The following is a 15,390-nucleotide window of genomic DNA, read 5'->3' on the forward strand; positions in this document are numbered from 1 at the left end:
ATTAATATAAACATCTGGGTGACATTTTAATTCAATTCTAATCACTTCACCTAATAGCTGGAACAAAGGGCACAGAAATGCTAACTACAAAAACATACTGAAGTAGATGAACACCAAAACTGTCAGGAGCTTCAATTGTCCAAGAATGCAAATATCACCCAAACCACTGTATAAATTGTACAACCCATGCTTGATTAAAAATGTGAAACTCCTTCAAATATTTCCTTCTATGAGATTCTGAATTATACTGATGTCAACATGCAGAAAGTAGAGATGTTTGTTGTTCCAAGTGCCAATCCTGATAATTTATTTTTCATGAATTCAACAGATTCAAATAAATTTCTGACCTACATATACTTAATAGAAAGGATAAGGCATATTTTAATATAAAAAAACTTTCAAGATGTGAATATTTCCTGGTCTGCGCTGTGTCAACAATTTGTTTTATACTGTATGTGACAGCTAAGATAAAGAAGCAATTGCAACTATAAAAATTGCCCAAATCTTTTAAAAACAACTATTCATTATTTATTATGACTTAGATATTTAACAGCTAATAAACTAGGCTAAAATATAAACAACATAAAATAAAAACAGTTACATTATTATAAATTAAGTCTGGAAGCAAAACCAGAGTTTTCCAAATTAGGATAGTGTGTGTGTATATATGCATGATACAGGCTCTGTATTCTGCTTTTTTGCCCACTGAAGAAAGGCAGTAGGGAGAAACTGATATGCATTAGGAAGAAAGAAGAATGTTCTCTTCCCCATGCCTAACAGACAGGTCTCTTTAATGAGCTTCATTCACAGTTGCAATGGCACTGGGTGAACGGCAGCAGGATGGTCAGGCCTTTTCATGCAACATTGCTAAACTGTTTACATATCAAGTCAAGGCAAATTTAAGCAGTAGTTATTGCATCAAAAATATACCATGCTTATCATTATGCATATTCATAATATAACAAAACCAAATTACTTAATTTGCTTTCTAAAGAAATCACTTTCTTCAGATCACTGAACAGCTAAAGTGACAGGCAGGCAGAACCCACTGTCAGAAGCAGCAAAAGGGCAGCCTTAGTGAGGGAGACAGCTACTTAACAGAGTTCCAGCTAGCTCCCTGGAAGATGGGTGGCAGAGACAGGAAAGCTTTGATGGGTTCAGACTTAGTCTTAAAACCTCACTTTGAGGGTTGCTGGTCAGCTGTGAGGGGAGAAGACTCTGTGGAGAGACAAGACCTGGCCTGTGACTAGCAGCTTTGGGGTGGAGACGGTCAGCCCTATGAAGCAGACCAGACTGAAAAACAGATTCCACGGAAGACTGAAAACTACTTTTATTTAGATTGGCTATAGTATCATAATCTTGCAAGTCTGATTGTGCTCTTCCTTCCTTTATAATCATGTGAATTAGGGCAGTGTTTGTCTGAAATGCTTTCACAAATCTTCATTCTTTGAACTTAAGCTATATGTAGATCCTCATTGCTTTGGCAATGGATCTCGCTTATCTCCTCTTTACTCTCTACAGGGACTCTACAGGATGCTCAGCTGCAACAGATAGCTATTTTGGACACATGATTGTTGGTCCAGAAATGTCAGACTCTGTTGGTGTGCTTTCCAACCATAACTGGTGGCCTGCAGGAAGAACTGAAATGGATTGAAGATCTCTCTCCCATGTGAGAAATAAAAGTTAGGTAGGTTTTCTGAAGGCTGTCCTGTAGTGAGAGTTTGGATAGGGGTCTCCAACCTTGAACTGGGAGGAGCTCTCAGAGTATGTGTGGAGCCAACTGTATTGTATTGTATTGTATTGGGTTTTGTATATGAACAGCGGGCTAAATGAGGATTTGTAGTAAGACCATGTTAATTCATGACATAATTATGAACAAATTGACCTGGTGTGTATTACCAAAAGCTGACAATAATATTACCCTTTCAGAGACATGGCCTTGGATCCTGCAGCAGTGCTTACAGGCATGACCCTCTTACAGGTGTAGGTGCAACAAGTTGATAATGGTATCAATGATTTGCTTCAAGAGGAGGTTATGTCTGCAGGCCTAAAGGGTCTGTGGTGATCCTTCTCCTCAAAAGGCCCTTTCTAGATCCCAATGTGTTTGATAAGTATCACTTGATCTCCAACCCTCCCTTTTCAGGGAAGGCTGTTGATTCACCTACACAGAGCCTTAGAGGAAGATTATCTGGAATCTTGTTCAATCTTGTTTTAGACCTGGGCATGGGTCTGAGACAGCACTGATTGCTCTAGGTCAGTGCTTCCCAAACCTGGGTAAATTACCCAAAATTGGATAAAAGTGTTTTTTCTTTTGGTAACAAAACACAAACCCTTATCCAATCATAACAGGAGATTTAAACTGACTTAAAGATTGCCATGTGTACTAAAATATATTTGAAAATCTCTCAAAGTATTCCTATTCAGACAAAAATCAATGAAACTACCAATGGTAATTTGTTGAAATGACATAAAGACCATTCAATTATTTTTTTATAATACAGGTAGTCCTCGAGTTATGACCGTGCGTTCAGCAACTGTTTGAAAATATGATGGTGCTGAAGGAAGGGACTTACAACCAGTCCTCAAAGTTCTGGCAGTTGCAGCACCCCTGCAGTCACATGAACAAAATTCGGGTGCTTGGCAACCAGCTCACACTTATGACTGGTTGCAGTGTCCCATGATCACCTTTTGAAACTTTCCCTGCCAGCTTCCCACAAGCAAAATCAGTGGGGAAGCCAGCAGGGGAGGTTGCAAGTTGCTCAGGTAAGTCTCCCCTACCCACTCTGGCCTTTCTTCACTCGCTCGCACACACCACACACACCTTCCCCCCCCCTTGCTCCCTCACTCGCATGCATGCACTGTGCCCTCCTGCCCTCCTTTGCTCGCACTGCGTCCTCCTGCCCACCTTCACTTGCTCCACACACCCATCAGCACCCTCCTTCCCCCTTTTGCTTGCTTGCTTGCACACACCCAGGTTGAAGGAAAACGTTTGGGAAGCACTGCTCTAGTTGATAACCTTTGTCAGGGCCTGGATGCAGTAGTGCATCCTTTCTGATCTTTTGGACCTCTTAGCAGCCCTTGATACTTCAGTATTTTTTAGACAGGAATTGGAACTACTGTTTTACAATAGTTCTGCTCGTTCCACAGTAGGCAGTTCCTCTTGATAAAGGGGGTAGAGTAGAGGTTGGCTTTGCGATCACTCCCACATTGGATGTCACCTGTTTCCTTTCTGAAACCATTAGGAGAGATCATCTGGAGACTCATTTATGCATGGCCACCCCATGCCTGGTTGGAAGTGCTCTGGATAATGCCTGGAGACTGTTAATCTGAATACAATGGCTAATGTTGAGCTCTGGTAAGATAGAACGGCTATTTGTCCATTGCAGCTCTCCATCAGTTCCAATGATATTTTCAATGATGTTTTTCAAGAAGACAATACTTGTCCCTGAAAGAGCAGGTCTGTGAGTTGTGGGTACTGCTAGAGTCATGACTACTGCTGGAGGGGTGGATGGAGACCATGGCCAGAAGATCCTTTGTTCAGCTCCGGCTGGTATGCTGGTTGTGGCTATAGCTATATACTGCTTCGAGTCATACCACTGAAAGCAACATAAAAGCATCCAAAATAATAAACACATAAATAAATAATGGCTATGATTGTGGGATCTGCAATGTCTTAGTGAGAAGAGCAAGATGAGTATCTGTCAGAACACCAACTCTTTCCTTACAATAGTTACAGGCAAAATATTAGCATTTCTCCTTCCCCAGAGGAAATAAGACCTTTTTTTTTTTTTTTTGGCTACACTCAAATTTTATATAGGCTGGTAAGAGTTGAAGATTTTGCATTGATTGGGTCTTTATGAGGCAGCAGTAAATGTCTGCTTTAATCCACTTGATTACATTTCAAATGAATACTCTTTCTGACTATTACAGAAGTGGTTGGGGAAATATCTGAACTACATAAACATTTCTTATTGGGTAAAGATAGTATGAGTCTTCTACTGGGCCCATTCATTCACTACTAGAGAACAATATTGGCAGTTTCTCTTACCGATCCCATTATCTAATAGAAGCCATTTAGGCCATCTCCCCCAAACTCTCCTCAATGCAGGAATCCAAACAGATTGTTGTACAGCCTCTGTCTGAATACAGCCGGTAAAGGAAAGTCCACCAACATTTAGGATAACAGGTTTCATGGTGAAGCTGCTCTTATTGTTAAGAGCAGTTACATTACAAAAGAAAAATATTATTCTAAAATCCATTATTCTGTGTCTTACATTCTAAAAAGGGACAGAACAGATTTTGAATAACTTCTGTGTGACTGAAAGAGGACTATCATGCCTTTCCCCCACCCACCGCCTCTTCTTCTCAAGATTAGACATGCCCAACTGCTTTAATCTCTCTTCACAGGACTTAGCTTTCAGTCTTTTTGCTCTGAACCCTGCTACCTGAATCCTTCTTTAAAGTGTGGTGCTCAAAACTGTACATGGTTCTTGATATGGGGCCTGGCTGAATCAGATAAAGGGGAACCAATGCATACTGTGATATAGAAACTATGCTTAAGGGGACTCAGGCTGAGAAAGAAAAAGGATGATTACAAACATCACTAACAAAGAGCAGGTGGATGTTTCAGTGCTAGGCTTACCTGAGAAAAAGGCAGCTAAGCCCTTCAGTTTCGCTTTCTGGGAAAAAGATTCAAACAACTCACAGATACCACCATAATGAATTCACTCATAAGTGAGGGTGGGAGCTTTGCTTCTTCAGTTTCTAAGTTTCTCTATCCCAACACACTATTTATTGACATTACACCTGATTAATGGAACTCTATGTGAATCTTGCTTCCCTGGTCATATCTGCTGTCAAAGGCTTGACACTATTCTCTGTTGATGCAACCTAAAATTGCATTTGCCTTCTGTCAACTATATCACATGCTGACTCACATTTAATATGCAATCAAGTATTATTCCAGATATTTTTCATAAGTACTATTACCAAGTCACACATATCCTTATTCTCCAGATATCCCTCAGCTGTACATTTGATTTGTGTTTCCTAAGTGAGGAACTTTGCATTTCATTCTCTTTAATTTCACCCTATTATTTTAACCAATTTCTCTATCCTAACAAAATCATTTTGAATTTTATTTCTATCTTTCAGGGTATTAACTCTCTTACCCAATTTTCTACCCCCTGCAAATTTGAGGGGGGAAAATCCAAAATCCTGAAACTATCAAGACATTTTTTTCCTATTTTGGTGGGGAGATGTTTTTCAGATCAGAATGAATCAAATTCTTCCCGTTAAGTCCCACAAAGATCAGGGATAAACAGCCTGCAGACTGTAACTTTTATTCTTCTGTTGACATCATAACATTAAATGTCATACTCACTGCAACTTCCCCAGACTGGAATGAAAGAAAAAGGTTGTCTGTCCCAAGAAAAAGTTTGAAACTGAGACAGGGGAAAAAAACCCAACAACCCATAAATGCTGTCTCCAAAAGCTGAGATTCAAGGTCCCTGCACCTCTTTCTTGGTTCTTTTTTTTAGATTTAGATTCCTTTTTTCCTGCCATACAATTATTGAAAATATTTATTAGTGCCTGATGATTTTACATATATACATATACATACACACACACACACACTCACTCACTCACCACAGGGACACATTAATCCTGGGATGTGTAAGCAGGGATGAACTCACCAGTGATGTACAGGAGGCAGGGTGGTTATATGGATACCACCAGACGGTCTTGTAAATATTAATATATTGAATGAAGAGAGACACCAACAAGTAGATGAAAAAGAGGAACTCAAACAGAAGGTTTCCATCCACAGGGAGCTCTGGGATTCGGCAGTGTCTCACAGGCTCAGGAGTAATCAGGGCAGTAATAGGAGGAGCAGAGAGGCTGAGAGCACTACCATTCCTGAAACCAAAAATAACTGTTGACAGTGGCTGAATAGTATTTAGCATTTAGATGTTAAATTGTCCATTATTATTATTAATTTAATTACAGTAGATCCCTAGATTTCAGTAGATTTTTTTAGAACAACCCAGTAACATAGGTTAATGTAATCAGCAAAGAGTCATATGGCCCTGTAAAGATTAACAACATCATGGCATAAGCTTTTATGGACTATATACCACATCATCTGATTATCTTTTCCAATGTACAAAGCATTAACTGAAGATTTAGGAACTCCGTTTTTTCCAATAATATTAATAGTTTAGGTTTCAGATGCTACTATTGCATCAGGCCCAAATTGTCAAGTCAGAAGATGCTTTAGCTGAATATATAGCCATTTAGCAGTTGTAGGCAGGCCTAATTATTTTTCCAAAAGTTCAAATGTTTTAAAAGACTGATTAATAAAATACCTATGAAAATTATATAAAATTTCTTCCCCCAAAAAACAGAAAAAAATGTGAAAAACAAAACTCTTGCCATACTGCCCGTCCATTGGACCCCTCAGTCCCCTCAAAAACATGAAGTTAGTCCCCAGCCATCAAGGCTATCCTGCTCTGGTCATATTGAGATGAATAAGGTACCCTAACATATGCTGAACACAGAGCAAAAGCCCTCCTTAAAATCAAGAGTACGAACCAATTATCAATGGCTGGTACTCTTTTGAACATAACAACACCCAATGATAACAGGCAATAAATTCAACAATTCGGCTACCCAGATTTAATGTCAGACTTTACCTATTTCTCAGACCAGTGCCGTTGCCGCAGTTCCCACCAACCAATGTCTGAAGAGAAGGCAAGGCTGAACGGCTTAGTTGCTGCCGGCTGGGTCCCCTCCTTCCACCGGGCATGACCAGGAAGCAATCCACCTCTTCCACCTCTGGCAGCTTTTGCCCTGATACTTATGTAACAATGTGAAAGATTTCCCAATTCTGCAAATGAAAAGGAAGCATCTGAAATTATTTAACAAATTATGCCACAGAACCTTCTCTTCTGTTCTGTTCTGTTCAAGAACTTCTGAAATTAAGATGATTCAATAAAAATGCATTTCATTTAGCAGCAGAGATTAGCAGTGGTAATCAGAATCTATGCATTTTAATATTGTATCATATATTATCTTGCACAGACAAATGTAATAAATAAAAATAAAATAAATATACTTTTAGAAGAGATCATCAAGTAACAATTTAAAAAATATGTTGCGTAAGTTTTTTAAAGTTTAAGTATCAGTGCTTTGATATTAATTTGTTACAAACAGAATATATCAGAATTTGACTGTTACATACAACAAAACCAGAGGCAAAAAAATCTTTTTGGGCAGTGGTTGCAGTTTATAAAATTTATCATTTGTATCAAAAGTTTAAACTATTACAGGTTGCAATGTGATTGAGATCAGTATAATTCTGATATCACATTGTTTAAGACAATAGAAATAATTCTGTATTATAAGAGATATTTTACAAAAAGTTTAAACTTGAGATTTAGAGTTGAAAGTAAGCCTTTATCATATTACCATTGAAACAAAGTTTGGAAATATCTGATGCACACTGAATGTTAAGATTTGTACCCACAGAGCTTACTAGCAATGGCAGAGAGTTGATCCTACTTTCACAGTAAAACAAAGTTTGTACAACATGGATACTATGATATGTACATTAGTGAACTGCAAGGTAAACAAAAATAACAACTGCAAGCTAAACATAAATAGCAAATTAGAACAAGTAGATGAAATTGGGTACCATGGCAGATAGAAAAATGAGGAAGTTTAAGACATAATGGTAGAATGCTCTTTTCCAAGCAATGAATGTTTCTCAACAGAAGTAAAAATGGCTATAAATAAGAATGTGCTTCTATTCACTTTGTTTTATGGAAATGAGAGAATATATCAAGAGAAACATAAAAGTTGAATAAAATAGGATGGGTTACTTAAGAAGTGAGTGTATAAAATGAGAAGGCTTATTATTATTAATTAATTTAATATAGCCACTCCATATCCAGTAGTGAATGATTGTACACTGAGTGACCAGTACAAAAAAAAGTGCATTGAGTAATTGGTCATGCGGAAGAAATGAATGAGGACTGTGCAGCAAAATATTTATGAATGTATTTATTTTACAGTATTTATAACCCGCCTAAGGGAGTCTGGGCTGTTTACAATATCATCAAAAAGAAAACCAAACATAATGCAATCAAAACAATGTCAATCAAAACCAAAAAATAATCACAAAAAGCAAACCCCAAACCAAACCTAAGATAGGTGCTCACAACCAGTCAGCTGGAACCAAAAGTGCACTGAAATAAAAGTTTTAACATGTTTCCAGAATTGCAGCAAGGAGGGGGTTGCACATATTTCTTGGGGACAACATTCCATAAGGTGGGAGCTATTATAAAGGCCTGCTGTGTCAGCCACAACCTGCAGGCCTCATGAGGGGAGGGAACTTTTAGCAGGCCCTCTCTTGATGACCAGATGGGACAGGAAGATTCAGTTCTGGCAAGGTGCCTCACATATCCTGGTGCTATGCCATTTACAGCTTTAGAGGTAATGGCCAGTACTCTGAACTGAGCCCAGAAGCCTATCAGCAACCAATGCAGCAACTTTAATATAGCTGTAATTCTATATTGACAGGGCCAATATTCTTGCCACTGCATTTTGTATCAGATGCACCTTCCATGTCATCTCTAAAGCAACCCCACATAAAGCAAATTGCAGTAGTCCAATCAAGTGATTAAGGCATGAGTTACTGAAAATATGAAGTCAGAATGGAATAACACAAAAATGAGCATCAAAAAAAGTCATGGTTGAATGAAAGTGATGAGATCCTCAAAAGGAATTAAGGAATTTAAAGAACAAAAGGTGTTAATCTGTGTAAGGACATGATGTAAGCAAGAATAGGTTGCAAGAATAGAAGGTATGGAAAGGTATAGTGAATGGTGCTAGTGTAAACTAGGTTTCTTAGACTTCTTTTCCTTTTCTCTAATATCCTGCCTTTAATTTCTTTTGAACAGTATTTCTTACTCTTTTTTCTGTGCTGTGCATACAGTGGGGCAAAAAAGTATTTAGTCAGCCACCAATTGTGCATGTTCTCCCACTTAAAAAGATGAGAGAGGCCTGTAATTTTCATCATAGGTATACCTCAACTATGAGAGACAAAATGGGGGAAAAAATCCAGAAAATCACATTGTCTGATTTTTAAAGAATTTATTTGCAAATCATAGTGGAAAATAAGTATTTGATCAATATCAAAAGTTCATCTCAATACTTTGTTATATATCCTTTGTTGGCAATGACAGAGGTCAAACGTTTTCTGTAAGTCTTCACAAGGTTTTCACACTGTTGCTGGTATTTTGGCCCATTCCTCCATGCAGATCTCCTCTAGAGCAGTGATGTTTTGGGGCTGTCGCTGGGCAACACAGACTTTCAACTCCCTCCAAAGGTTTTCCATGGAGTTGAGATCTGGAGACTGGCTAGGCCACTCCAGGACCTTGAAATGCTTCTTACAAAGTCACTCCTTCGTTGCCCGGGCGGTGTGTTTGGGATCATTGTCATGTTGAAAGACCCAGCCACGTTTCATCTTCAATGCCCTTGCTGATAGAAGGAGGTGTTCACTCAAAATCTCACGATATATGGCCCCATTCATTCTTTCCTTTACACGGATCAGTCGTCCTGGTCCCTTTGCAGAAAAACAGCCCCAAAGCATGATGGTTCCACCCCCATGCTTCACAGTAGGTACGGTGTTCTTTAGATGCAACTCAGCATTCTCTCTCCTCCAAACACAACGAGTTGAGTTTAGACCAAAACGTTCTACTTTGGTTTCATCTGACCATATGACATTCTCCCAATCCTCTTCTGGATCATCCAAATGCTCTCTAGCAAACTTCAGATGGGCCCGGACATATACTGGCTTAAGCAGGGGAACACGTCTGGCACTGCAGGATTTGAGTCCCTAGCAGCATAGTGTGTTACTGATGGTAGCCTTTGTTACTTTGGTCCCAGCTCTCTGCAGGTCATTCACTAGGTCCCCCCATGTGGTTCTGGGATTTTTGCTCACCGTTCTTCTGATCATTTTGACCCCACAGGGTGAGATCTTGCATGGAGCCCCAGATTGAGGGAGATTATCAGTGGTCTTGTATGTCTTCCATTTTCTAATTATTGCTCTCACAGTTGATTTCTTCACACCAAGCTGCTTGCCTATTGCAGATTCAGTCTTCCCAGCCTGGTACAGGTCTACAATTTTGTTTCTGGTGTCCTTCAACAGCTCTTTGGTCTTGGCCATAGTGGAGTTTGGAGTGTGACTGTTTGAGGTTGTGGACAGGTGTCTTTTATACTGATAACAAGGTCAAACAGGTGCCATTACTACAGGTAACGAGTGGAGGACAGAGGAGCCTCTTAAAGAAGTAGTTACAGGTCTGTGAGAGCCAGACATCTTGCTTGTTTGTAGGTGAACAAATACTTATTTTCCACCATGATTTGCAAATAAATTCTTTAAAAATCAGACAATGTGATTTTCTGGATTTTTTTCCCCATTTTGTCTCTCATAGTTGAGGTATACCTATGATGAAAATTACAGGCCTCTCTCATCTTTTTAAGTGGGAGAACTTGCACAATTGGTGGCTGACTAAATACTTTTTTGCCCCACTGTAATGTTGCTTACCCTAAAAAAGGAATAGCATATACATGTATATATACATATTATCAGTTTTCATAAAGGTAATTAAAATGATTTAATTCCAATAAAATCTTCATTTAGAAAACAATCAATATATTTTAGTATTTTTCAGAATAAAAGTCCAGAGTTCATGTATGTGTTCTATAAGGAAACACCTATTCTTTTTAATCTCAGTCTTTCAGAAGACTGACAAATTTATATATCTTACATTTTTTTATTCTTAGTCTCGAGTTGCACCTTCACATTTTACTTTTCTAAATCTTCACTTCCTCTTAAATCCTATTCTCCTTCAGAATTTCTAACACAGAATTGAATCTAGTTTTTCTCTTTGAAAAATCTTTGAAATTGGCTTTCCTGAAATCCAGGATTCACGGTCAGATATGCAGTGTTCACATTCACTGCACTCTCAACTTTAAAGATATTGTAATATTCTGCATCCTGCATTCTGTAATTTTTCCCTGACAGGTTCAATGGCTCATTCCTTCTCCTATGTTCTCAGAGATGAAACTTATTAGCAAAAATGCTTTCAACATGGCTTCCATCATGTAAGTGATGAATGGTTTACACAAAACTACATAATACTGCATCAATATACTATCTCCAACTGCTTGCCAGTTCTACCCTTTTAAATAAGATACACATTCAAGTGGTATTTTCAGTCATGATGAAAGCAACTATGTTAAGCCAACAGTACTAAGACTGTACATTTGTTTTTAAAAAGGAAACAAACACACAATCAGAATTTGCTTCTGAAAATAAAAATAACTGTTTTGTTAATGTATTATTTGTTCTTCCTTCAAAGCTAGGTGCATACATTTCAAGATTAATTCAGAGGTATATTCTAAGTGCATGCAAGTTCTGTTGTTAAAAATCCCAAATTCTTCAAAACTTGGGTAGAATTGATAAAAACAAAGACCATTCAAATAAATACAAATAATTACTCTCACATTTATTATTACTTATTAAACTGATTTCTTAAATTCTCTTTCCACATTAAAAATAGTGGTCAATCTGTATACATTTGTGATATACTACATATACTAACACTGGTCAACAGTATCAGATTCAGGATTTGTACTGGTTGGATGCACATTAGTTTGATTAAAAGTCTGAACCTCCTTTTTAGGTTTTGTCTGCCAAGGATTGACACCTTTGTGCATGTACAATCCATCTTTCTGTCACATTTGAAAAATGTGCTGAGCTAAAAATCAGGAGACTATGACTTTTAGTCCTCCCATAGGAATAGAAACCAGCTGGATGACTGTCTCAGTCCAACCCACCTAACAAGGCTGTTTTGGGAAACACGTGGTAATACCACCTTGCATGATACAAAGAAAGGTGGGATATAAATGTCCAATAAATAAAAAATCCCCAAGTGGAAAGTGGTAATTCCATTTAGTGTGCAGCGTATTCAAAAATAAACCTCATGATCTCAAGGAGATGTCTTCTGCCCAAATGTGTACTGAAATGCAACTTATAGTAAGCTACACAACTTTTGAAGAAACAATTAAATGTATATGCCACACTACCCTATGGAACCATATCTTGCAAGTCTGGATTTCTAAGAAGTTTAAGCAGACTCCAACAGAAGAATGATATACAGTAACAGCAATGTTCTTCATTATCAGCAATAAACAGAAGTAAAATATCCTTCAAATGGAACTCAAATCCTGGTACCTTTAAGACCCTGATAACATCACAGAAGTGGTTTGCCATTGTCTTCTTCCAGGATGTTTTTTCCAATGTCCTAATTTAGCCCGCAGCCCTAGACTTCCCAGGAGGTCGTCCATCCAAGTACTGATCAGGTTCGACCTTAGCTGTCTGAGATCAGGTAAGCTCGGCTAGATGTTTCTAGGTAAGACGGTCTACTTCCTATAGGAGTATTTCATTCTTCTCAATAAAAAAAAGTTGTTTGAACGAGAGCAAACGAAAAACAAGAGGAGAAAAATAGCAAGGAAGATCCTAAAATGTTTGTGGAATGGAAAAGCCCTGAAGAAGAAAGTGGGAAGGCCAATAACGGAATACAGCAACTGTTAACTAACCCAACGCGACGGAAGAAAGGGGCAACAGGAAAAAGCACAATTCTCTCTTAGCCGAGCAACAAAGACAGAAGCAAAGCGCGACAGCGGCCTCCACTACTCCAAGCCACAGGACCGTGCTTGACTACACTGGGGTGTCCCGGTTATACACAACAGACCATGGAGATAGATGAGAAGGAGGCGGCCATTCAATCCGACTCACCGCCTCTCCAACAGCACCATGAGCGGGTGCTTCCACCGCCAGCCCGCCAGGCTGGGGTGCCCGCCAGGCTGGGGAGGGGGTGCAGCGCAGCCCTTCTAATTCACTTCGCGTCGCCCTCTCCCTTCTGTCTCCGCGGAGGCTGCTGTAAACGCTGCTGCCCTGAAGAGACGTGGCAATGAGGATTGATGCGTTCATCAGTGCGCGACACCAGGGGAGGGCGGTGTCTGTAGACGCACTGACCAACCCGGGAAGGGAAAAGGGTGGAGAATGGTTACAGCAGCCATTTTGTGAGTGGCAAAAGCTCCGAAACGCGAGAAACCGTGAGACTGACTGCGTTCTCATGATGCATTAAATTACAAATTAGCCAACTACAATTTAGTCTAGTCCATCCTGAGTACTTAGTCCGTGTGACCGCAGTTCGTGGTTCAGCGCTTCTCGCGAACTCAAAAACTAAACGTGTCTTAAGGAACGTACCCTCGCCTACTAGTACCTCAGAAACTTATCTACGTAATGTACGTTGATGAAGATTCTCAGTCATCCAGGTGGAATTTTCTGGCGGTTGGGTCATGGCAACTGGACTTTTCTTTTGGTTTGATACGTTTCGCTGCTTGTCCAAGCAGCTTCAGTCTAGGACAAGCAGCGAAACGTATCAAACCAAAAGAAAAGTCCAGAAGTACCATGACTCAATCTCCAGATTAACTACATAATGTATGTTTCACGCCCACGCAGTGTTTATATTAAAGTACGGTATGCCATACATTTAAATCTACAGCGGACCAGATACTCTCCCGCTTCATATGGGAGCGTTGACGCCGTGGCTCTGAATGAAAGCGACAAGAGCAAATAGGTTTTCTACATACGGTGCTTGTACTCGTCTCTGCGCGCCCGCCCTCAGAAGCGTCTCAGAGAACGACTTCCTAGCACGCGCGCCCACCCGCCCTCTACCCGGAGACATCTCGGTGTCAAGGGACGAACGTGAGCCCCGCCTCTCCACCCCCGAAGCAGCGCAGTCACAATTCAAATTTACTCTGTCGGTGAGAGGATTTCCCGATTTCATTTGGCTACGCTCGGAACACCAAGCAAGTGGAGCGCAATGGAAGAACTAAGCCCCAGGCTTCCCCCATCCCAACATCGGGAGAACTATCTTTAGAAACACCGTGACAAAGCGGAAGCTACTGAACGCCCAACTTCCCGTTTAGAAAGTGGTGCGTGGTCGCGTTCAGCTACCACGCTTACCACGCCTCTAAAGCAGCGGTGAAACGATCGGCGAACCCACGCTTCCGTTCAGTTGGAGAACTAGAGCCTCTAGTGTTTTTTTTTTCATTCGATTTTTGTTTCATCTTGGAATCGATACTTTTAGGCACTATAGGTGGTAGTATGATCCTTGGGTATTATCTGCTGTTGGATGTGACAAAGTTACTTTGTCCCCATCTCACAATATAATAATGATGCTATCTAGCCAAACATACTAGAATTAATGTTGCAATTCAATGAATATTTTCTTCCCTGCATTCAAAAGGAGTAGGCAATAAAAAGTCATCCCTTTCCCTGGTTAATTTTATAACCATTTTTTACAGACTAGTATGTTCTCAATTAAGTTATCACACAAAAAAGGTAAGGAAACCCCAACAGAAACACTGCTATTTAAATAACACCAATAAGGAAAAAAATAGTCCACGTAAAGCTTTTAGTCTTTATAATTTTATATGCTTAAGCTATTTCGGTTGGCTTTTCATTATTTTTTTAAATACCTCACCTTTCCTATAGGAACTCAAGGTAATATATATAACACTCCCTTCTCCAATATTTCCCAATAATGCTGTGAAGTAGGTTGTGCTGAGAAGTGACTTGCCCAAATCAACTAATGAACTTCTGAAAATGGACTTTGAATTTGAAACTCCTCAGTCCTAATCCAGGACCTTAACTATTATGGCCCTCAGTGCTTGCTTATAAGTGTTTAGGACCTGAATGCAATTGTGGCAGCAATCTAAGAATGTATTGTCGAAGGCTTTCACGGCCGGCATACGATGGCTGGTGTGGGTCTTCCGGGCTGTATGGCCGTGTTCTGGAAGTTTTGTTTCCTAACGTTTCGCCAGCACCTGCGACCGGCATCTTCAGAGACCCGCATCTTCAAATACCCACAGAAGGGTCACATCACCCTGGGCACAGAGAGAACTGCTCCTGTCTGTGCTCCTGCACTCTGAAGATGCCGATCACAGGTGCTGGCGAAACGTTAGGAAACAAAACTTCAAGAACACGGCCACACAGCCCGGAAGACCCACACCAGCCAATCTAAGAATGGTTTAAACATCAGCTCATGAACACTGTTTTAACTGAATGCAGTTGTCACAGCTGAGATAATTGCCCACAATAAAGATACATGAAAATAACTTGAACATCAGACAGAAGTACAGTTGTGGTTCATTATGACAACTAATGGGCCACAATTAATATTGAAAAACTGCCAATGTATTCTGTTCCACACTTTCTTGCACTCAGAATTCCAGTATACTGGGAATATAGTT

At 39.7% G+C, this 15,390-nt stretch overlaps 1 protein-coding gene across 2 annotated transcripts in view; it reads right to left on the reverse strand.

Annotated features, from left to right (window-relative positions):
* TMEM39A (transmembrane protein 39A) overlaps positions 1–13,069 on the reverse strand; it is a 32,286-nt gene extending 19,217 nt beyond the window's left edge. The window contains exons 1-3 of one of the 2 annotated variants that reach the window (XM_007433233.3): positions 12,866–13,069; positions 6,696–6,889; positions 5,697–5,919 (exon numbers count right to left, since the gene is read on the reverse strand). In XM_007433233.3, coding sequence (XP_007433295.1) covers positions 5,697–5,919; positions 6,696–6,808 — 336 coding nt within the window. In that variant the 5' untranslated portion in view covers positions 6,809–6,889; positions 12,866–13,069. Of the gene's footprint in view, positions 1–5,696; positions 5,920–6,695; positions 6,890–12,301; positions 12,828–12,865 lie in introns of those variants that run through there. The other variant, XM_007433234.4, reaches the window with a different exon arrangement.
* Between the last annotated feature and the right edge of the window lie 2,321 nt (positions 13,070–15,390).

This window comes from Python bivittatus, unplaced genomic scaffold, assembly GCF_059951505.1.
Source record: "Python bivittatus isolate LINGU-HERP-01145 unplaced genomic scaffold, Pbiv_v1 ctg000520_np1212, whole genome shotgun sequence".
NCBI lineage: Eukaryota > Metazoa > Chordata > Lepidosauria > Squamata > Pythonidae > Python > Python bivittatus.